The sequence below is a fragment of the Zophobas morio genome, unplaced genomic scaffold (assembly GCF_036711695.1).
Source record: "Zophobas morio isolate AGI-343-1 ecotype UQ-CSIRO unplaced genomic scaffold, CSIRO_AGI_Zmor_V1 ptg000029l, whole genome shotgun sequence".
Lineage (NCBI taxonomy): Eukaryota > Metazoa > Arthropoda > Insecta > Coleoptera > Tenebrionidae > Zophobas > Zophobas morio.
This window is the reverse complement of record NW_026972134.1, coordinates 1,952,699-1,976,660: the sequence shown is the minus strand read 5'-3', so window position 1 is coordinate 1,976,660 and position 23,962 is coordinate 1,952,699. Positions and strand designations below refer to the sequence as shown.

Genomic DNA, 23,962 nt, shown 5'->3' with positions numbered 1-23,962 from the left:
CAGGGAAAAGAACAGAGCCAGACGAACTGCATGACGAACCGGAGAACAAGCCGACCGGACTGCAGCGAACCACCTCCAATGGGAAGTCCGGCAAGCACTGGTCAATATTAGGAACGAGCAGTGGGAACAGAGACTCGAGTCCCTTAACACCGTGGATGGATCGATCTGGAAAATGGTCAAAGCACTGAGAAGCGACAAGAGACCACTTCCACCGATCTACAGCGCGAACAACGGCATCGTCTTCACAGATGAGGACAAAGCCGCCGCCTTCGCTCACAGTCTGGAGAACCAATGCCAGACGAACATCGACCCTGATGCAGACGACGAGCATCTGGACCTCGTCAAAGAAACCGTCGAAGAAATTCGATGGACAGAACCCGACGAAGACGAGCTGATCCGTGAAACCCATCCCGAAGAAATCCGAGAAATCATCCGACTCCTCAAGCCTAGGAAAGCCCCAGGCCCAGATGGCATCCCGAACAAAGCGTTGAAGAACCTCTCCGACGAAGCCATCGTCGCACTAGCAGGTATCATTAATGCAATGTTCAAATTCCGATTCTTTTCAGCTAGGTGGAAAGAAGCCCACGTCATCTTCATCCCGAAACCCGGTAAAAATCACATTTTTCCGGAAAACCACCGCCCCATCAGCCTCCTCTCATCCGTGGGGAAAATCGCTGAGCGAGTGATTCGGAAACGACTAGCTGACATCGTCAACGATATAGGCGTCATCCCGATGAACAGTTCGGCTTTCGCCCACAACACTCCACCTCCGATCAACTCCTCCGAGTAGTAGAATTCGCCGCAATATCAAATGAATGGAGACAATTGACTGGCGCGGTCTTTCTCGACGTTGCCAAAGCCTTCGATACCGTCTGGCATGATGGACTTGTTTACAAGCTTCATCTGGCAGGCAGGCGTGCCGCTGGTGATGGTGCAGCTCATTCAATCCTTTTTGGATGACCGCACGTTTAAAGCACGCATTGGTAGCACTTTATCTGCGGAACATCCAATTAGCGTCGGAGTCCTCCAGGGCTCGGCGCTCTCCCCGCTCCTGTACGCGGTTTTTACCGCAGACATACCCAAACCCCTCGAACTAGCCTCGCCATCTACGCAGACGACACGGCTATCCTTGCACGCTCCAAATCGGCGCATCTCGTAACCTTCTACTTACAGGGGGCCGTCGAAGCGCTGGAGGAGTGGTGCAAACGTTGGCTCATTACAGTCAATCCAGAAAAGAGCACGGCGCTTCTTATCTCGAAAAGACGTATTGGGCCAGCAGGAAATGTCACGATGTTCAACCGGGTCATTCCTTGGCGGAGCCAAGCAAAATACCTAGGTGTCATCATTGACAAAAGCCTGACTTTTATCCCGCACATTGACTACGTCGTAGCCAAAACGAACGGGATAAAGGGTTCGTTGTCTGCGTTAATCGCGAGATATGCGGAGCCAGTGTCGTGTGTCCCGCGGTGGATGGAGTAAAGTTACGGGATAATACTTGAAGCAGCTGCCTAAGGCGCCTGCGAACACAGCATGGAGATAGCGTGGCGTTTGTGGGGGCATCGCGGCTTGGTTGTACGTAGCTGTGGTAGTGCAAAGAAACAGTTCGATGACAGTTAAATCGTTTAAAAATCAAAATCTGCCAACATAATAATTTGGGCATGAATTTGCAAACTAGAACATCGTGTACATTTAAGAACAAGCTGTGTTTATGTGACCGAAATTTGTAATTTTTACACTTGAAGGAACGAGATATTTGTAACGGAAATATTGACAAAAAAAAAACAACAAAAGGAAAAGAACTTAATAAAATTATTACCGCCATATTTGTGTTATTAATTTCAAGGTCACTCTTCCACCTTTGCGGTTCACCACTTGCATCCAAACGCATTCTGCCATTCAAAACACAACGTAGGGTCCCCATTTTGTTGACGGTCGCAGTTCATGGCCACTTTTCGAATTTTTCGCGGGTTTTCAAATTTTGTGCGCATGTCTCAATTTTGGCGGAATGTTTGGGTTATTACAACCGGGACACTACACCATCGTTATTCCCATGTGTATTTTAACTGTGATCGTCAACAAAATGGAACGTTAGATTGTGTTTTGAAATGAAGGGATGCGTTCTAATACAAGTGGTGAATCGCAAAGGTGGAAAAGTGATTCTGAATTAACGACACCAACTTATGGCGGGAATAATTTTTATTTCAAAAGTTGTATTTTCTCATCTCTAAAAATGTCCTCGTTCTTTTCAAATGCAAGGTTACAAATTTCGATTACGTAAACATAGTTTCTTAACTAAAGTGAATGGATGGCAATGCCTACATTATGGTAGCGGGTTGAACGAGTAGCATTCACGGTTCTAGGCCCTGCTATTGATTGTCTCTTCACATTAACATCGCTACGTACAACCATGCCACGGTGCCCCCACAAGCATCCGCTGGCGCCTGCGTCAAGTTTCATTCTGCAACTCCATCCCCCGCGTGACAAATGACACTGGCTGTCCCTAACAGAGTTTCCTCTCTCAGCAGGACACCCTTCAAATATCTCATGTTGGTAGATCCGGTATTGCGAATAAACAGTCATACGAATGAAAGGAAAATTGTCACTCTGGATTTGGGCCGTGCTCCGCTTTCGTCAACCGATTCAGTGACGAAAAATTAATCCCATACATAAAAAAACACATGTTAAATACCGTCGAAATCACAAGAATGTCGTTCGGTACACACTTTGGTGTGAGAGGAGTGTCCGAGAATAAACGTTCCAAAATTCAAGTCATAGAAAACATAAATGTTATCGATCAGCATAAAATCCCCCTTCGCTCTTCGAATTCACGATGACATTTACTTCACTGACAATTTTCAAAGCAATTCAGTGTTTAAAATCAAATTGTAAATACTGTAAATTACTATTTCAGAATTTCCAAATCCGAATCTATTAAAGTTAAATAATAGGAGTATTTAAATTAGGAAAAACTATCCACCCCCTTAGACAATTCATAATTTAAAATATTACATATCTTGCTTGTATACAGTTGCTTATTTCTTCGCTGTCATACAAGAAAAGTAAAATGTATAATTTCGAGAGTTTGCATGAAATAATGTTAAGAACTATTAGTAATCTCGAGTATGAAATTAAAAAGTGTCTTACAACGTAACACTTAAGTGACTTTCCTAGAACGTGGTTTATCTGAATAATTGCATGACTGTTAAACTGTGTTAGAGCTAGGAAGAGTGAAAACTCTTAACATGAACACTGAATTTACAATCAACAAATTTACACCACGTGTTAACAACATGGGTCAAAAATTCACACATTTCCGAATATATTAATAACACATGGGAACAAAAAAATCAAATTTTATGCGGCACTAGCTTTGATTGTACTTTTAGTTTTCCTATTATTGTAGTAAATTGTTGTGTACTCAGAACATTTGATGTATCTATAGTTCGGAAGATATGGCTCTTCATCGAAAGTCGTCCAAAAATGTTTTTTTCAAACATTGAGGAATCACGAAACAAGAGGTTACCGCCATTTAGTTGCTAGTATCCTAGTCAAACATTTGAAAAATTTGAATGTCTACTGGAGAAGCGATTTATCGGCTACAGAAACAATGTAAAGTATTGTAATACAAAACAAGGCGCATTCGTAAACCACAAGTATAGGAGTAAGTATATGACATTTTTATAACCATTAGAAAAGTTTGACTACTCAAAATGATGAAGGAATGTCATCAAATTGTTGGCAAGGATAATTAATCATACCGTTTTTTCGTACTCTCGGAGTCGCAAGGACGTTGAAACAACATGAACGTAGTCAATCGCCCGATGGATCCTATTACAATACTTCCTGCACTTACTGTCCAGGTTTTATTTGACAATTGCCGCGCATCGTTTGGTAACTCGTCATGGTGTTCTCCAATTATCTTACGCTTAGTTACAAATTTATGCTGGAGGATTTCTATCCTAACACTGATCATCACATTTGAGTAATTACAACGCAGAAACTTGTATTTTTTTTTTTTTGGCATTTTAAAGTACAAAGTTATAAAATACATTTTCAAAAAACCTTAACTTTTACTACCCCTTCTCGCAGAGTGCGTCCGTTTCTTGGTTTTTGAGGATGTACCTTCATCAGAATCATTATCTTCACTATCACTTATTTGCTTTTTTGCATTTTTCTTTCTATGTCTGCCTTTGGCTTTTCCCTCATCTGAATCTTCATCTTCACTATCAGTTACCTGTTTTTTTCCACCTCTTTTTCTGCCTCTGCCTTTGGCTTTACCTTCGTCGGAATCTTCGTCGCTATCGCTTTCTTGCTTCTTTGCACTTTTCTTTTTTGGTCTACCTTTCCCTTTCTTCGCAGACTTTAAAACTGGTGGAGGTCTACTTGGTTGTCCATCTTCGTTTACTTCAAAAACTGATGCTATACAAGTTTCGATTTCAGCAACAATAGGCTAGAATGTAAAAACAATTTCTGTTACTTCACATTAATCCTGATCTGTTCGCAATCATGCTGTTAATTAGTTTGCCACCGAGTTATGAAGATTTTAGGCGTACTATCAAGTCTCGAGATGATTCCTCTGGGCCGGAATACTAAAGATCAAGATAATGGAAGAAAACGACGCCAGGAAGTACAGTACACGAGATATCTCGGTAAACACAATGTTGGCATTGAAGAATCACTGACGGACGCAAGCTCGAAGTACAGAGAAAACGTTTAACTACGAAAGAAACGGCAAGGACCACCCTTCCACAAAAAGTAGACATGTAGATAGGATAATATGAGAATAATAATTTCTTTGACGTACCCTTGGTACCAATGTCGAAACAGTAAAAAAAAAATTGTAGCCTGAAAACAAGTACCTATACAGGACCGCCATAATGGCAACAAAAAATGTTTGATAGACATTATTTCTTTTGTCGTCCATCTCACTACCGCCAATAAAATTTTGTAAGGTATATTTTTATTTCCAAAGCTATATGTGTATGCGGTTTTATCAAAATTAATCAACTCTTACCTTCAAATCGGTTTTGCCGACTTTTGTTTTGCTGCATTCTGTCAGAATCTGCTTAAAAGTAGAATATATTTCAGCATCGTGTAAATGGTGTTGGTACATCGGAAATTTTTCGCGTAATTTTCTCAAAGCTTTATCGTTGTAATTTATCAATGACAAGCTGTAAGTGATATTTCTGTTAAGCCGCATATTTTCGTCTGGGGTGTATTTACAACAAAATCTATCCACTAAATTTTCCAATCTTTTGGAGGTATCAACCAGATCAAACAAAAACCTACAAGAGTAAATTTATGCCAAGAAACCTTCCAATGAATATTGTTGGTAGCCTTACTTCAAAATGTATCTGAGTTCTTCTTCCGTTACTTCGTCTACTCGAACCAAGTGAGTAAAAATATCCGGGATGACGTTCACAAGATTATTTTCTTTCTGTGCCATTCGCTCAAAAAAGTTCTTCGCCATTTCGCTCACCTCTTGGTTCTGATCTATTAAGCAAGCTGCCATTTCAGAGATATGGCTATGCGCCCGGATCATAGACCTTAAAATCAAATTCGCCAAAGAGAAGAACGCCGTTTTGCGGACTTCGACCAGCGCATCCTTCAGCATCTTGTAAATGTGGTCACTCCAGGGTTCCACAATATTTGGAAACCTCGTCAACAAATCGGAACAATGGACCAAAATTGTGCACTTAATTTCAGGATAGGCGGTTTTTTCCAGTATCGTGAACAACAGTCTGATGTTTTCACGAGAGAACTTGCTTGACACTAACATGTACCTACAATATTACAGTGATAATATGAACATTGTATTGAATTATAAGAATAACCTCATCATAGCTGTCACTGCAGCCTGTTGCACCAGCAAGTCGGTGAAAATATTTGGTTTTTGACATATCTCTAAAATAAGTGGGCTGTATTGTCCCAGAACACCTTTTGTCGAAACGACATCGTTTTCTAAAACGGTTAAAATGAATTCAGCGTCGGTGTCTTCTGCTTCTGCCCCCATTAAAACGGTCTCGTTCTAAAAAATGTTAAAGTATTGTGGTTCAATCGTTCTTCAACTGTATAGCACATGAATAATGTATTTTATGCAAACGATTTCATAAGAAGAGAAAGTTTTATATCGATTTTGAACTTTGAAAGATAAATAACAGAAAAATTTACTTTTAGAAAATATAATCCAAATTCAAGAAAAGTTTTGCAAAGTATGTAGAACTCACGTATCAGTTTTAAAACAATACAACATCGCTAGGTGTGAAATTTTGTGCACACTTTAAGGCTATTGTAAACGTAGTAAATCACTGATCAGATTTTACCTATTCACCTCTTCCAAAAACGCTATTTCAAAACATTGAAAACTCAATATTTTCTTCATTTAGTTCTATTTTTTTTTTTTAATTATTTATACAGAATGTCTCAAAGAAAAAAATAATGAAGTTCCCATCAGCAGCCCCAACACAAGGTTGGAAATTAATATAAATTCAATAGAGTTGACTTCGTCTGACAACAACTTTACAAAAGCAAAAATGTTGTTACTATTAATAAATTTTACAATTCATTTTTTTTTAAATAAATAAATGGAAAGGTATCGTTGTAAACAAATAGTTGTAATTGATTTGGTTGGAACTATCTATACTGTATAGTATGTGAAATTTTGGTGGTTTCCTGTTGGCGAAATATTAATGTTCAGTTAGCGAAAGGGAAAAACTAAACGAAAAATCGTTTTGTATTAAGACATAAATTAATATTAACTTCATAATATATTTTTGGTCGTAAAACACATGTTTTCAAATGTGTTTAATTACGAAATCTCTCAAATAAAATGCATTATTTATGCAGCTAAGCAGCGAACTCAGCGTGAACTGAATGTATATAAAGTAATATTGCAGAAACTACTGCTTACCACACTACTTTCACTCAGAACGCTCGTTTCAAGTATACTTTTTCTCGCCTTTTTCGACTTTCTGCCGTTCTTCTTATTTTTATTTTCTTTTTTCCGCTCCTCTCTCAAATAGTTCCGCCGTTTCAACTCTCTGTATACACTGTTATCCAAATAACCCAAAAGTTTGACCGCCATACAACCCAACAACTCACACAGTCTGACAATTAAAAACATCGCTCTGGGCAAGTCCTTTAACCTTTCATTAATTTGTTGCATCATCTTCTCAGCGATTTCCATAGGCTTGGAACACACCTGGAAAAAACAGTAAGAAAATCCTAACTGACTCGTCACATACTTACTCTAAAAATAAAGTCAAGACCAGCTTGCATTGCCTCAGAGTAAAAAGAATCTTTCCGGAAGAAACCTTCAACTAAAATGTCAGCCAAATTTTGAAAAATTGGATCCGTGTGTTTGATTCTGAAGGGGGGATTTTCGCTTTGGACATCAATTTTTTCTAATCCCGCTACAGACAATAATCGACAGGAACTAGCCAAGAACAGCATGTCATTTTTGTGTTGTTCAGAAAATATGATTTTAGAAACGACGTTGATGTTTTTCGTGATGATGGTGTATCTACCTATCGCTGCCATTCGTAGTATTTCAGCAGCCGCCCGGGCGTCATCATTCGACACCTGATCACGTTGGGTGTAGTACTGCCAGCATTTGTCAATAACGCTGTTATCTAAGATGCCTTTTGATGTCCACTCTGTTACTATACTTTGAAAATCGTCCAAATTTTCGTAACTGAGGTCTTTCAAGAGTGACAATAAACGGTTTACGATGGTTGAAGTGTGTTCGCTGGAAAATAAGAGTCAAGTACTGAAAAATATGGTTTAAAGCATTTACTTACGCCATACTCCTGGTATCCGTTGTCAAATATATTGCTTTGAAAGCTTCGACGACAGCAGTTTGACGCTCCTGTTCGCTGCATCTCATGATTTTCAGCATCTCTGCGATGTGGATTTTGGATACGATTATGTATTATCATAACGATATACTCACCTAAAACACCTTCAGTCGCGTTATCGATTTGAAACTGATACGCCGTAACGAAAAACTGGATTGCTTCATTCGTATCACTCATACTTTGTGAAAACAGCAAAGACTTCATTGGTTTGACAGCATTTTCGATTACTTTTAAAAACACCGTTGTATTTTCGAAATATTTAATTATGTTTTCCAGAGCTTCGATTTTTTTAATGTCTTCGGCTGTCATTCCAGCTCCTGTTCTAAGCTCTTCGACAATTTTTACGCTATTTATAAAGATGGAATGTAAAATTGTCATGTATACAGTGACTTCGTGATCCTCAGCAAGTTTCCTTGGATTCAAAAACACAGATAAATTATGTAATTAGAAAATATAAAATAGTACCTCATATTTTTAAATTCTTCAGTGCTATCTTTTAAGTTTCTGCACAATGTAAACGCTTCTAGGTATTTTTTCTCGTTCAAATAAATCCGAATTTGCTCAACAGTTTGGTCATTATCAAGTTCTTGAGGAACCTCAGTCTCTTCTTGTTCTTCATCACCTTTGTCTAACTGTTTCTGAATGATTTCTTTTAAATCTTCTTCGATATTCGATTTCCATTTGTTTTCAAGTTGTTCGATTTTGGCAAGCTGTGCTTCTTTATAACTGGATTCCATTTTCTCCAACAGCTGTTTTTTTTCTGCTAGTTGCAATTCGGCTTGTTTTAGTTGAAGCTATAAATGGACACAATTTAACGTTAACGTTAACATCAGATTGGTGTGCTGCAGACTGAATACTGCAACGAAGCATATTTTTCTAATACATATTACTCACTACTTGTGCTAAATGTTAAAAATTGGTGATAATGTATGATATTTATCAACTATTTTTTTTAAGTTTCTGGACATGTAATAATTTTCTCGACACATGTGTAAAAGGCACTACGCAAAAATTGGATATCCAAAAGCTTATACGCAATTATATTCATATTGTTTATTATAATTTTTGGAGATCCATTCTGTTCAAGTTTATATTTAATTTGGGATAATTGTCCGCCTCTTGAACGTAATTCTAATCATATACTACGTTCAAGAGGCGGACAACTATCCCAAATTGTTTATTACAGTATAGGGTTACTATCATATCGAAAAAATTATTCTAATTCGTCTTATATAACTTCGAGCGTAAACTTCGGTTTTTAGTAGTAGTCCCGATAGCCCCGCCTCATTATCAGCAACATATCTGTAAAACGTGAAAAAACTGTTTCCATGGTGTGGTGTCCCGATTTAAAATTAAAAATATGCACGTTTTGGTGCGTTTAGGGAGTGCAGGTAAAATTTGAGCGCATTTGACCCGGCTACTTCTTGTTGTTTAGTGGTATATACATAGTAGACGCGTGTTAAAATTGGTAAGTAAAGTTTTATTTATGATTTCACCTTAGGGCAATTGTTTCAACAAAATGAAATAAATCGCATTCAGCAACACTGTCCCTCCTCAATGAGCATAATTAGTGTAAGATCAATTTACTAACGATTTTCTAATCTGAAGTGATATATAAAAGTGCTGTCGGCTCCGACCAACTACGCCCTCCGCACTGCACAGAAACACCGGTTACACATTTATCGCATTTAATTATAGCATTATGACAGAACGAACTTTGAAAATTCTCGTCAGTTTGATTAATAACATCAAGGATGTTGCGTTATAGCGCGTGACATGTAACGACGAAAACTGAGAAGTCCTCGATGTCCTTGATCAGAGATATGGATCCCATATCCGTGATCTATAAAGATAGTCTTTGGTTTTGTTCTTATTTAAAGCCACGGGTTTTCCCTCTCAGAAAGGAGGAATAAACGATTCGCTCTTCATAAGGAATGTTCATTTTATAAAGCGGACACTGAAAAATTGCTACTAATTCAAGTACTTTGGGCTAATTTAATTTTCTTTCTTATAAAAATGTTTAACAATGTTAAATGAAATAATTATTCTTATTCTCTGATCAGTTATATTCAGAAACTATAAAATTTTCTAACTATTGCGCGAATACCGCGAATCACTGTTTGCACAGGTTTGTTTGTGATTTTTTTTTTAAATTCTCCAAGTCATGATGTTGTTCGGCCATCTTTTCTTAACACTGCTTTCATATTTGCCCATTATCGCTCAAGTGGACGAAGCTCAGGACAGTTGGGTGGTTTATCTTTCTTTTTTAAAAACTGTACATTATTGGCATTAAGAAGCTCCTGAGTGGCACCAGCGTAGTGAACCGAAGCCAAATCTGGCCAAAACAATGGAGGGTTATGATATTTGCAATAAACAGGCGATAATCGCGTTTTTATACATTCTTTCCTGTAATCATCGCCCCCAATTGTTCCAATCGTAAAAAAAAAACTAAAACTTTTTAGCCCACAAGAACAAATCGGTTGCCACACTAAGGCTTTTTTCCCAAACTTTTCAATTTTTTTTGTTTTCATGTCATCGAGGACATCTTCTCCTACGACTGCATTATAAAACTGGGAGCCGGGTAATGTATTGCAGTCCATTTTAACCTTCGTTTCGTTGTCCATCAAAAGACAACGATTTTTGTTCCTGACCAAAATTGTTTATAACTTCCTGCTTTTTTTTTGAAACTGTATGCGCTGCTTTTCGCTTCTTTTTAGGATTTTTTGCTTTAATACGTTCTAATGTTATTCCGAGTCTTTATATTTTGTACAGTACCTACGGTAACACCTTACTTCTTCGGTATTTCCCGCACAGACATACATTTCGTTAATTTTAGCAGCTTAATGATGTTTTCCTCAATATTTTTGTTAAGCGGGCCTTTTCTCGGTCTGGATTTGAGCAAATCTTCTAAAGTATTAAACTCCCGAAACTTTTTGATTATTTGGAACCCTGCTGATTTTGAACATTTAATTATTTTAGGCAGTCCCCCCAACGGAAATTTTTCGTAGCATCACTTTTGCAAAAATAATTTTCTTGCCCCAATGGCCATTCGCTTCATTTTAAAAAGAAATAACATTATTTTGAAAACAAAAATGGCATTTAATAGATATAACTTAAAGCTTTCATATCTAAAAACTAGAATAATTTAGATTAAAAATTAGAAAAGTGGCGTTACTTTAAAGGTGTCCGTTTAATAAAATGAACACTCCTTATTTTGCATTTTGACTTAAAGTCACTTTTCCAAACTTGTGGTTCAATAGTTGGCATCCGAACGCATTCCGCTATAAAAAAATTGGTCAAAACTTATTTCAACTGAACGTTTTTCAGAATTATACAATTTAATTTAGTGACATTTTATTTGATAACCTCTATATACGAAAAAAAAAAAAATAGAAGTAATGGTAAGAGTGTAAGCAAAAAGGAATGCTTATCTATAAGGCGGAATCAAAGGGGTGTTAGTTTTCTCATCCCAATTCCGAGGTCGGTAGCTTTACCCACTGCGCCAATAAATCATCGTGTTCATCGTCATTTATAAAAGGTTGTTATACAGTTTGGGTTTTTGCGAAAATGTTGATGTTTTGGATAAAAAATAAAGACGAATTCGTAAACCACACGTACGAGAGTAGTTATTTTAAAAATTGGCATGGTTCCTGTTAAAAAAAATTTCAAGGGACGTCATCAAATTTGTTCGTGGGGATAATTAGACAAATTTTGGTTGACATTTTACCATCTACATGATATTTCCAATATACTTGCATACCAAAATTTGACAACAGTCAGTTTAGTATTTCGTAGATTATCCGTCCAATAAAAATTGACACAGACGACAGTCTCATTTTGGTGGGATGTTTAGGTGAGGCATAATGTATTTGTGAGTTTTAGGTGCACACACCTGGATTCGATCTGGATTTTGTTACAGCAGATGAAGCTTTTATCAAATGTTGGTTGACTTTCCAGATGACTCAGATGAATTTTGACGCATTTTTTTTATAAATAGTGTGGTATCCTCAATTTGAAATTTAAATTTTGAACTGAGAAAAAAAAATTGTGAAACAGGTAGAACAAGTTCGGGAAGAGCGCAATTTTGACAGACTTGACTGTAATAGTTGAAACATTTGTTAAATTTTGGTATGTAGACTATTGTTTGTAATTTCATAAAACAGCAATTGTTTAAAACCAAATGAATCGCATTCCTTGCCACAAAACTCCTCCAATGAGTGTAACTAGCGTAAAACCAACTATTTATTGATATTCTGGTCTAAAATGTGCAAAATTTGACTATTCCATAAACATGTGAAATTCTTGCCTTTGTTGTTTGTAAATTCAGAGTTTGTATTACAATTTTAACTGTTCATGGTTCTAATACAATGTAACTGGAATTATGTAAATGTTCCTATAAAACACGTGGCGGAAACTCATTTATTCCGGATCAACTTATTTTAATTAAGATTATTTAAACTACTGTATGTTTTTATTTAAGTTATTACAATATCCACATTTCATAAACTTTTCACTCGAGATTTGTAAGAGTTTATTTATAAAATTTAAACTAATCTTAAACGTTAATCCATTTTGAGAGAAAGGACCTTGAAAATTATCATGAGTTAAATTATTATTATCCTTGTGAATTCGAAAAATGGGAGAGCTTTAATATTTTTCTTGCGGATGTAACAGTTCTTTTTTTACAGATTTAATACTTTCTTACAGATTTAATAATTTCTTACGGCTTGAATTTGAACATCTGGTCTCGAAGTACGCCGAGTGTTCTCCGAAACCACTTTATTTTGTAGTCCAGTCAAATTAGCGATCAACCTCGGAATGAGAGATAATAAGCTGAATTTTCGTATATACCTTCATTTTGGCGTTCTAAAAGTTGTCTCAAAAGCCTCATAAAATCTCGTGTCTGCGTCGCAAGTTATTCCAGTTCAAACGTCAAAAAAAAAACAGTTTTTCGCGATTATCTCGGTTTCTATTGTCCCAATGATGTTAACATTTATTATCATAATCGTAGAGCATAAAATTTGGAACAAATTTTATTTGAAACATTTTTTGATGCGCTCAATCGTTTTTGAGATAGAGGGCGGTGAGAGCGCAGCGCTCATCTATACGTACTGTTACGTATTGTAGTGCAAAATCAACCGTGAATATATGTGAATAGCTTGAATTTTGAATAATATTTATTATTTATCAGTTAATACATTGTATTTAATAACATTTTACATATTTTCAATATATTCCTTTAATAATACTTACCTACTTTGTGTAATTAAAAACTCTTTAGGTGAAATACTTATTGTGTATCTTAATTTATTGAAAGTAAATTTTAAGTAGAAAAATAATTAAGTACTTTATGTTTAAAAATGCAACTCTAGTAGATATATTAGATAATATATTATACTTGTTATGGTATTATATATCTTAAAGTTATATTAATTTATTCAAAGTAAATTTTAAGGAAGTGAAACGAGTCAATATATTTTAATTTTATCTTTATTCAGCAGCTGTACATTTCTTACGATTTTTTTGTACCTTACATTACAGTACGTATGGATGAGAGCTGCGCTCTCACCGCCCTCTATCTCAAAAACGATTAAGCGCATCAAAAAATGTTCAAATAAAACTTGTCCAAAATTGTATGCTCTACAATTATTATAATATACATTAACATCATTGGAGCAATAGAAACCGAGATAATCGCGAAAAACTCTTATTTTTGACTTTTGACCTTGAATAACTTACGACGCAGACACGAGATTTTATGAGACTTTTGAGACAACTTTTAGAACGCCAAAATGAAGGTATATACGAAAATTCAGCTTATTATCTCTCATTCCGAGGTTGATCCCTTTTTTATGCTAAAGTGACTGGACTATTTGATTTTGATCGTATTTCATGTGTTGTGTTTGTATCTATATAATACGTGACTTCGGTCCACAAGGTAATCTGTGAATTGAATTTGATTTGAACAATAATTTGAATTAACCACATGTAGATTTTGTTGTTTAAAATTGTTGATGGTGTGCAGCATAATTTAACCTCATGTAGATTCATAAATTTACGCATTCATTAATTTTTTTGAGTCACCCTGTATATGCAAATCGAAAAAATTTGAATGGAATGATAAATCACAAGAAGAGACTCACCATATTTTGTACATTTTAGATAGGATTTATTCAGCAAAATTTTGTGGTGACGTCATAAATTTTTTAGGGGGGACGACCAAATACATTTTGATCAAAAATTTACCATGCTTATGATAATTTTTAAATATCTTCAAGATTTCGAAGCATTCGGTTTTGTAGTTCCTGAGTAAATCAGTAAAATAAATTTACGCTTTCATTTATTTTCTTGAATCACCCTGTATATGCAAATCCAAAAAATATGAATGGAGTGATAGATCACAAGTACAGACTGATCATATTTTGTACATTTTAGATATGATTTATTCGGCAAATTTTCGAGCTGACGTCATCAAGTTTTTGGAGGGGATAAGCAAATCTATTTTGACTAAACATTTATTATGCTCTTTATAACCTTAAAACATCTGCAAGATGTCAGAGCATTCCGTTTTGTAGTTCCTGATTAAATCAATAAAATATATTTACGCATTCATTAATTTTTTTGAGTCACTCTGTATATGCAAATCCAAAAAATATGAATGGAGTGATAAATGACAAGTACAGGCTCATCATATTTTGTACATTTTAGATATGATTTATTCGGCAAACTTTCGAGCTGACGTCATCAAGTTTTTGGAGGGGATAAGCAAATATATTTTGACTAAACATTTATTATGCTCTTTATGACCTTAAAACATCTGCAAGATTTCAGAGCATTAGGTTTTGTAGTTCCTGATTAAATCAATAAAATATATTTATTGGTTTAATCAGGAACTACAAAACCGAATGCTTTGAAATCTTGCAGATGTTTTAAGGTTATAAAGAGCATAATAAATTTTTAGTCAAAATATATTTGGTTATCTTCTACAAAAAACTGATGACGTCAGCTCAAAAGTTTGCCGAATAAATCGTATCCAAAATGTACAAAATATGATGAGTCTGTACTTGTGATTTATCATTCCATTCATATTTTTGGATTTGCATATGCAGGGTGACTCAAAAAAATTAATGAAGGCGTGAATTTATTTTATTTTATCGATTTAATCAGGAATTACAAAACCGAATGCTTTCAAATCTTGGGAATATTTTAAAGTTATTATAAGCATGGTAAACTTTTGTTCAAAATGTATTTGTTCATCCCTCCTAAAAAAATTGATGACGTCACCCTTAAATTTTGCTGAATAAATCCTATCTAAAATGCAAAAAATATGATGAGTTTGTACTTGTGATTTATCATTCCATTCATATTTTTTAGATTTTCTTAAGAGGTGGTTCAAAAAAATTAATGAAGTCAATTTATTTTATTGATTAAATTAAAAGCAACACTTATTATTAGTATTACACCCCAACCAACCCAATTTGGTAGACACAAAATTTGTTAAAGGAAAAACTCGGTTGAAACATAAGGTTAGCACGCTTATTTACATCGACTTTAACATTACAGACCTGCATTTGTTTTATGCGCTCACTTGGTTCCGCGAATGTGAAATAGACATGTTTTTAATCAACCAATTGTGAATTTTACCGTCAAGAATTAAAATAAAACCAAATGTTTTATATAATAAGCGGAAGTCGAAGCAATAAAACCGATGGTCGTTTTGTTTACAGTTTCTCTGTTTGACTCTCACGTATGCTGTTACGCCTGTCATCTTAAATTAAGAATGTTTATACATACACGATTTTCAGTTGCCTCTGATACGTATACGTGAGTAAATTGTTTCGTTATTTTATTGATTATTACAAATCAATATTCAAAACGACCCAATTCATTTTCCCGAAAATTTGAGAATATAATAATTTTATTCTTAGTATTACACTACATCTATCCCAACTGATATACGTGTCCTTGCAAAAATGTTGATGACGTCATCGCAATTTTTTTTTTAAATTCCCACTACAAAAATGTAATGAGAAAAAAAACACAATAGGCATGCAGTCGTCAAGTTTCCGACAGCGAGGGAAGTACTGTCTAAACTCTTTAGACCAATTTTTTCTTTGTGTGTTTACATTTGTGATGTTCAAATATGTATTTGTTTTGAATTTTAACATTTGCTTTCATTTTTGAAAAATGGTAAAGGGTTTGCAGCTAGCAACTAAGTGGGCCCGCCAACTTATTTCACAATTTTTACCTTCTCCAGAATGGAGAAATAAAGAATTGTGTCCTCCATATTTTGTGTTTAATTTAGGCGCACTTTTCCAGTCTTCAGGTTCACTACTTTACATTTGAGCGCATTTCGCCATAAAAAAAAAATACACGAAACGTAAGGTTTTATTTTTCTGATGACCATAAATCAAGGACAAATTTTAAAATTCTGTTTACATTTCATGTCTAATTTTGACGGAATGTTTGGGTTACCACAACAGATCAAAATACAACTTTGCTATGCTTAGATGTTTTTTTTTTGTTCAATTGTAGAAACTGTAAAACTGTACAGTATTAACAAAAAAGCACATGAAATTTACAAAAACAATAATGAAACTTAAAAAGAATTGCGTCAGGTGTCGTTTACATCCGATATACCTGGTTGGGTTTGACGAAACGAGAATCTGTACGAGCAATGTGCAATAGATCACATAATTACACTGAAATTTTATCAAGTATAATCCGATTTCACTGAGAATGTTTAAATGTTTGGATTTGGGACGAAGCGACCCAGTACTCCGTACTAAAAACATGATAATCTATGTTTAATAGTTACGTTTTGAAATAGAATAAACATCAAGTAAAAGTTAGTTTGAAAGAAAGGACATAGACTCACAAGAGAAAAAAGACTTAAGACTTAGGGTATAGTCTAATATCAGATATAAAAACAAATACTTACATTGGCTCCATAGGGATTATGTTCCAAAAACGTAGTGACGCAATTGATTGCACTCTTTCTAACATTGGCAGCTTTATCCTTCAAATGTTTAATAATTTCACTCAAAATCTCATTCTGAAAAGTCAGTGGTATCGCGTTCTCCTTTTGTAATTTACTCAGATTTTGAATAACTTTGACTCTGACAGGAGCCGAAACATCACGAACGTGTTCAATTATCACTTCAAAAAATTCATCCCGCAGTTCCTTCTGTTCTTCCGTAAGATCATGCTTAGTTAAAACTTTTAAAACAATTTCATACATGACGTTTAAAACGGCAATACGCAATGCCGTAGACTGAAACATTCGAAGTAAGATAATGTAATTATGATTCTGATTTTGTAAACTTACCTCATGAGCCAAATATTTGTTGAGATACATCACTTCAGGAAGTATGAGATCTGGAATTGCTACAGCTAGCTCTGTTAGGAACAGCGAGCAACAGCGAGTGCCTAGAGCGTCTTGGAATGTTTCGTCAACTTGCCATTCCGTGGCTTCTTTGACGAAATGATGAATCAAACTCTGGCAGTTGAACTGATTTACTATCATCGTAATCCCCTCCGCCACACAGTGGACAACGTGTTCGTACATTCGAATCGTGCGAATCAGGCGGGTGACAAATGTTTTGCCGTATTCGTATATTTTCACCAAATTACCAAACACGCCGAAGATCTCCATTATTACGGCTTTTTCTTGTTTAATCGATGGATTTTGTAATAGCACGAAACACAGCTCTGCTATGAGACCCACGAAGTCATGTTCCACTATCGGGGGATCCCAAAACAAATTGATTTCTCTTTGGATTATACTACTAATCGCTGCAAGTGCTTTTGATTTATCAACGGTAAAATTGTTGCTCTTTTTATTATCTTTATTCTTATCTCTGCCCACAAGATCGTCTTGGTTTTTTTTCTTTTGATCTTCTAAATATATTATAAATTGTATGTATATGTAAACCAGCATTTTCAAAACGTTAACCATTTTTGCTTTAATTTCGTCGGTTAGGTTGTCTTTGTCGTCAAGTAGAAAAAGTATTGTGTTATTTAGATCTGCGGTTGCTTTTTGTAAGTTATTGTACGCCTTGTGAAGTACGTCAGGTCTTAGTTTATCAGCATGGTGTAAAATGGAGTAGTAGGTATCAAAGTTTTCCAATATGAAATTAGGACCTTCCTCGCGTAAACACATATGGGCTTCTGTAAGAACAAAATGCACGTAAATAGTAGTTTTAGTAAATTTTACCATCTACATGCTGTTTTCAAAAGTTTCGGAGATGATCTATCTAGTAAAAATTGACATAGACGACAGACAGATCGCAGACGACAGGCAGACAGATAGAAACGGGAGATTTGTTGTTTTGTACATACTTTACGGCATTCTGAAATTTTACAATTATGTCTGTGGTATACGATTCTGCCTGCTACTGGTAGCGTACTATTTAGACTGTGTCTCTTATGTGGATAATTGGACATACTAGCAAAAAACTTCCGAATTTCGAAAGCCCCTTCTTACCGTCTAATGGTGACGCCTATGATCTTAACCTTGACACAGTATAGAGATCATTCAGAAGGGACAACTACTGTCAGCGCCTTTGATGTTTCTGACCCGAATTTTAAGCCGCCGCCGGTGGTCGTTGCCTAAACTATTTCTAGACGTCGCCGCCCAATTTAAAAAATATTACAAGCGCTATATTTAAAAATTTAAAACTGATTCCTATACACAATTTACTACACACTACTTTGAGAGAGAAGTTGAACTTTAATCTACAATACATAAACGTGATGATTTATTACAGACTTTAATTATTCGCACAATTCACACAATCTTAGGATACTTGTAGTTTTGTGATGATTATTCAAGTAATGTAACAAATACGTATAAAAACAGAGATTTATTTCCAAGAAAATAAAAAAATACATTGAAATTAAAATGAAAAAGAGTGGGTGGGTGGAGTTAGCAGCTGCCAAGATAAGACTGATTTTGGCAAATGAGATACCCTCTAAGGGGCCAATTCCAAGTTGGTGGCGCAAGTCACTGGTGCAGCGCAACTTTATAATGCTAACTTGGGTATCAAATGCTGGTTGCTAGGGGTGACGGAATAAACAAGCGCAGTTTTGTCGAACTTTCCATTGAAATTTGCACCATGGAGTTGCGGCACCTCTAGTAGGCAGTGCAAGTTGGCGCAATTTATCTCGAAAAATTGCGCTTGTTTATTCCGTCACCCCTAGCAACCAGCATTTGATACCCAAATTAGCATTATAAAGTTGCGCTGCACCAGTGACTTGCGCCACCAACTTGGAATTGGCCCCTTAGAGAAGAGAGGGCGGGTGGGCGGGGCTAGTACCTGCTAAGATAAAACTGATTTTAGCCAATGAGATACCTTCTACGAAAAAAGAGGGGGTGGGGGTGGGTTGGGTCTAGTTCCTACTAAGATAAGAGTGATTTTGGCAATGACATATTCTTTAAGAAATTTAATTCAATTATTATAAGAAAATACACTAAAGGCTCCAAAGTACTTTCAAGTTCTTTCCAAACAGGAATACCTAGAACCTCAAGACTGTTAAAAAAAACCGAAATTAACTCAGAAACAGATCAGATCAGAATTTTCCAAAAATAGAATACCAAAGTCCCTCAAAATTGTTCTAGATAATTTACAAAAAAAATCTCCATGGGCTTCCAAAATAATACACCATTAAAAAAAACACTGCGGCACTCAAGACTTTTTCAAATTCATAAAACACAAAACACTAAAAGCTCAAAAGATTTTTTCAAGTTCATCCAGCAACAAAACACCAGATTCCTTTAAATTTATCCGAAAATAAGGTAAAACACCCGGAGACATAAAATTAACTGCGAACATTTTAAACGTAGGGTTTTGCAAACTTTGACAATTTTTGATGTGACATTGTTGTTATATGAAATTTGATCAAATTATTGCAAAAACAACACAACCGTATCTTTGTACATTCTAACTGAAATGTTAATTAAAAATGGTCATGGGCGAAAGAAATATTAACTAAAAGTTTTCTTACTAGTTATCGTGATGGTGAATGTATTCTTTAGTTGTTAAACGTAGCAAAAGAACCAGTTTTAAAATCATTATAAATCCACCAAAATGTGAGAAGGAATTCTTTTAATATTTTTCCCAGATTCATCAGTAGATTGTTAAGACCGTAGCGGAGAGTTAATCCGCCATTTTTCAGACACCTGGTATAGTTATATAAAAAATTCGGGACTAGGTTTTTTTTTGGTCATAAGTATGGTTTCCTAGATGCTAGTCCTGATGGTACTATATATGAAGAGGAAACGCTAATATACATGTTATTCTTAAAGAAAAAAAAACTATAAACAATAGTTAGTATGTATACAATGGGTCCTATCAAAACATGAAGAATATTTTTTAGAATGTTTATGAAGAAAATTACATTTAACTGAAAATAATAATAGAACAAAATCAACAAAACTGTGTAGTTCTACTGAAAGATCAGCTTTAAACCATTCCTAAGCAAGCAAAACCGGCAAAGTCAATGCGGCTAAGCTGCCAAATTTCCAATGTTATAGTTTTGGAAATTTCATTGTACCCTATAAAATTTTATTGGCAATAACGAGACGGACAGTAGTACAATAGCAAGAGATATTTACAACTTAAGTTGTAGCGTGCCGGTAATCCCCAGATGTTAGAAAGCAGAATAATCTAGGTCCAGAGAGGGACCATCGTTACTCATGAACGGAAATGACCATTATTTTATAAGTACAACTACCTGCTAAATGTTCTCAGACAAATTCGAGTGAACTGGTGTGAGCCATAAATATTTCTTACCATTGTACTACTGTCGTCTCGTTATCGTCAATAAAATTTTATAGGGTAGAATGAAATTTCCAAAACTATACTACCTACTAAAGATTGTCTAGAATTATAAAAATTTTATGAACTGCCAAAGTTAATTCGTTTTACTGTCCTCAATTTTAATGCACAGCTAAAGAGCCTGTCAAGGGAAAGCCGATGTTTACTGCACCCAAGTTCGCCCCGCGCCGGGCAGTCTGGCAGGCAGGTACAAATTTCTTGCAAAAGCTGCAGTTCGAAAAGGGCTGTAAAAAGAATTAACTCTGGGAGTCCATAAAATTCTTATAATTCTAGACAAACGTTACTAGAGTTACTAGATAATACTATCTCATGGAGGCCTCCATGTGCTATCTGGTAACCACCTGATAACTCTATTTCAGAAGGCACTGTATTTCAGACGTGAGCTGCGCCCTCTCATAAGGTCACAAGACAAACGACCACCCAAGAAACGGGTTATAGTATTTCCAGTGATAGATTCAACTATTTTAAATATCCATAGATCACAAAAGTCCCCAGAATTAAGCGCGCGAATTGTAGTTTGGTGAATTGCAGCCTTGAATTTTTTGACAAATGTCATTGAGGTTAGACGCGCATGCGTTGGTTTCAATCGTTTAAATTAAAAATTACATTTTTTCGGGTTTTTAGAATTTGTGTTGTGCTTTAGATTTTTGTATTGGGTTACATTAATCGTATAGTGATGTGTTTATTATGATATTTGTAAGTTAAGTTAAAATTGTGTTATCTGTGAACTAGTGTTGTGGGTAAATACAAACCTACCTAGACAAAAATATAAACTCCATAAACAATAACGATCTAATAATGAGTAATATTGCCCAGGTAAGTGTATGATGGCTTATTTAAAAGGCTTCATGTGTATATTTTTTAGGAAAACCAAATGAAGCGAAATTACTTAACAGTAATAGACAATACTGTGGCGCAAAAGATGATTGCAAATGCTTACGCTTTCTTCAAAAATAAAAATCTATGCTTGGGATCGCCAGCTGAGGTCAACAAATTGTCCAGTTGTATGCATGGTTTCTTATGGGTATTTGAATGTTTATAGATCACAGCTAAATGTCTCGGAATTAGTAGGAACCAAGTAATAAAGTATAAAAATTTTACTGATGCAACTGCAAGAAAAATAAAACGAAAACGTCCAAAAAAGCAACATCTGACCTGGATCCAAACATCAAACGAGAAGTTCGTCTTGTATTGTACGATATGGTGCAAAACAGTAAGACTTACATCAAATTTAACTTTTCTGACGCAATTTTCTTCCAACTAGAATTTGAACTTAACTATTCCATAGATTCCCAGAGATTCAATTCAAATAGATACAATAAATTTTAATTACATTAAATTTGTTCTAGGAATTCATGTAAATTTGGATACCTTGGGAGCAGAATTATCAGCTAAATTTATCTACACATATAAAAGATCTAGTTTAGCACTTCTATTAAAGAATTTGGGATTTTCATACAAAAAAGATGATAGCAGACGTGCTTTAATGGAAAAACCACATGTTGTAGCGCTGAGGAAAGTATTTCTATCAAAATATATGGAGAATGTTAATTCTGCAGAGAAAAAACCTTTCATATATTTGGATGAAACTTGGATATTTTCAAATGGAACCGTTAGGAGATCATGGCAGGATGAGGATCTATGTTCTGTCAAAAGAACTTCTGGAGGCGGCGGTAGAGTATCTACTACACTGAGTTTAATTTAGGCTAATACAGGATCAATGCATTTATGTCTAATACTGAAGTTACCTCAAAACAATTTTAGGTAGATATATTATAATCAATGCTGGTAACGAAGAAGGATTTGTAGCAAATGCTTCTCTTATATTTAAAAGTAAAAACAACACACTGGATTATCATCACGAAATGAACGCTGAAAATTTTGAAAAGTGGCTGCAAAACGATTTGTTACCAAAACTGGAAGAACCTAGTATAATAGTCTTATTAGACAACGCCAGTTACCATAGTCGACTTGAAGAAAAGCGACCTACAACGGCGTGGAAAAAAGTTGATCTTCAGTTGTGGCTGCAAAAGAACTGTATCGCATTTTCAGAGTTGCATAAAAAAGATACACTGTTAAAGCTATGTAAAGTTCATTATAAAAATCCAGTGTATGTAGTAGACAATATTATTACTGCAGCTGGTCATGATGTTTTACGTTTGCCTCCATACCATTGTATATTTAATCCCATAGAGATGGTATGGAGTCAAACAAAACGTTTCTACGACAAAGACGTTTTAAAATCTAAAAACCCACTTGATGCCTGGAACCGAGCCCTACAAAATGTAACACCGGAACAATGGAAAAGCTATGTTAAACATACAGAAAATATTATTAAAATCTATTGGGACAAAGAAAAGTTTGTAAAAGTAAATAATATTATAATAAATTTAAACGTAGAGACAGATGAGAGTGATAGCGATTTTAATTCTGCTGAAAATGATATATGAAGAAATAAAGTTCTATTAACAAAGTTCTTGTATAGCAATTTAAATTAAAAATTAAGACCTTAATAATAAGATATCTCGAATTATAAGAGATTAAACATACTTTATTTAGAATGCTGTAAAGTTTCTTCAAAATTCATTGCTTTATTAAAATTTAGTAGTGCGCAAAATTTTAAATAAAAAAATTAAATTTTAAATTTTCGCGCGCTACTTAATTTCTAGTAACTTTTCTGTCAGTCAATCTATCAGCATACAGACTATACTAAAAATAGCGAGTTGCCCCTACCGATTAATCTCTATACTGTGGATTCTAATTCTATACCTACTGTGAACTTGGATTTGTGTAGGCAACATTTTTAACATTTTGTGCATACACTACATTGTCCTTCATACACAAGAAGTATATTGGCTTTTTGGAAATTAAAAACATTACAAATTTCGTACAAAACCAAATTTTATATTTATATTCGTTTAGTTAAACAAAACCTTAATCCTGTCCAACATACAGATTTCGCATAAAGACAAAATACTACATACCTTCCAATTTGTCGATTATTTCCGCAGGAATCACAACATTTTTCACTGTATAGTTGCTGTGAACTTCACTTAGCAGCTCTGCTCGATCTGTTGGAATTGTAAACACAATTTCTGCCATGATTTTTTGAAACAACACTCAGCTTCAAATACTTGTCACTTGATTTTTTCAACAAGATGTCCTAGTAAATCTTTAATAACACTGCACTTTCGTTATTAACATTCACAAGACATTTCTAAAAAATGCTCCAAAACATTCAAACTGGCACAACACTACACCAATACG

General features: G+C 35.1%; 1 protein-coding gene across 1 annotated transcript; it reads right to left on the bottom strand.

Annotated features, from left to right (window-relative positions):
* Positions 1–3,983: 3,983 nt before the first annotated feature.
* Positions 3,984–23,953, bottom strand: LOC135137601 (condensin complex subunit 1-like). The gene is made up of 12 exons (XM_064067292.1): positions 23,680–23,953; positions 17,185–18,026; positions 16,798–17,130; positions 8,322–8,650; positions 7,952–8,268; positions 7,800–7,899; positions 7,249–7,747; positions 6,911–7,201; positions 5,835–6,028; positions 5,343–5,783; positions 5,015–5,285; positions 3,984–4,450 (listed from the first exon to the last, which is right to left on the bottom strand). The coding sequence occupies exons 1-12, from the start codon at positions 23,795–23,797 to the stop codon at positions 4,064–4,066; spliced, it is 4,122 nt and encodes a 1,373-aa protein (XP_063923362.1). The 5' UTR covers positions 23,798–23,953; the 3' UTR covers positions 3,984–4,063.
* Between the last annotated feature and the right edge of the window lie 9 nt (positions 23,954–23,962).

What these genes read in the sequence shown, in the direction of transcription:
- LOC135137601 (XM_064067292.1), bottom strand. Translation starts at nt 23,797, where the DNA reads ATGGCAGAAATTGTGTTTACAATTCCAACAGATCGAGCAGAGCTGCTA. An exon ending in ACAAATATTTGGCTCATGAG is followed by an intron (nt 17,131 to 17,184) that starts GTAAGTTTACAA and finishes CGAATGTTTCAG; the next exon opens with TCTACGGCATTGCGTATTGC. An exon ending in GTCTTGACTTTATTTTTAGA is followed by an intron (nt 7,202 to 7,248) that starts GTAAGTATGTGA and finishes TGTTTTTTCCAG; the next exon opens with GTGTGTTCCAAGCCTATGGA.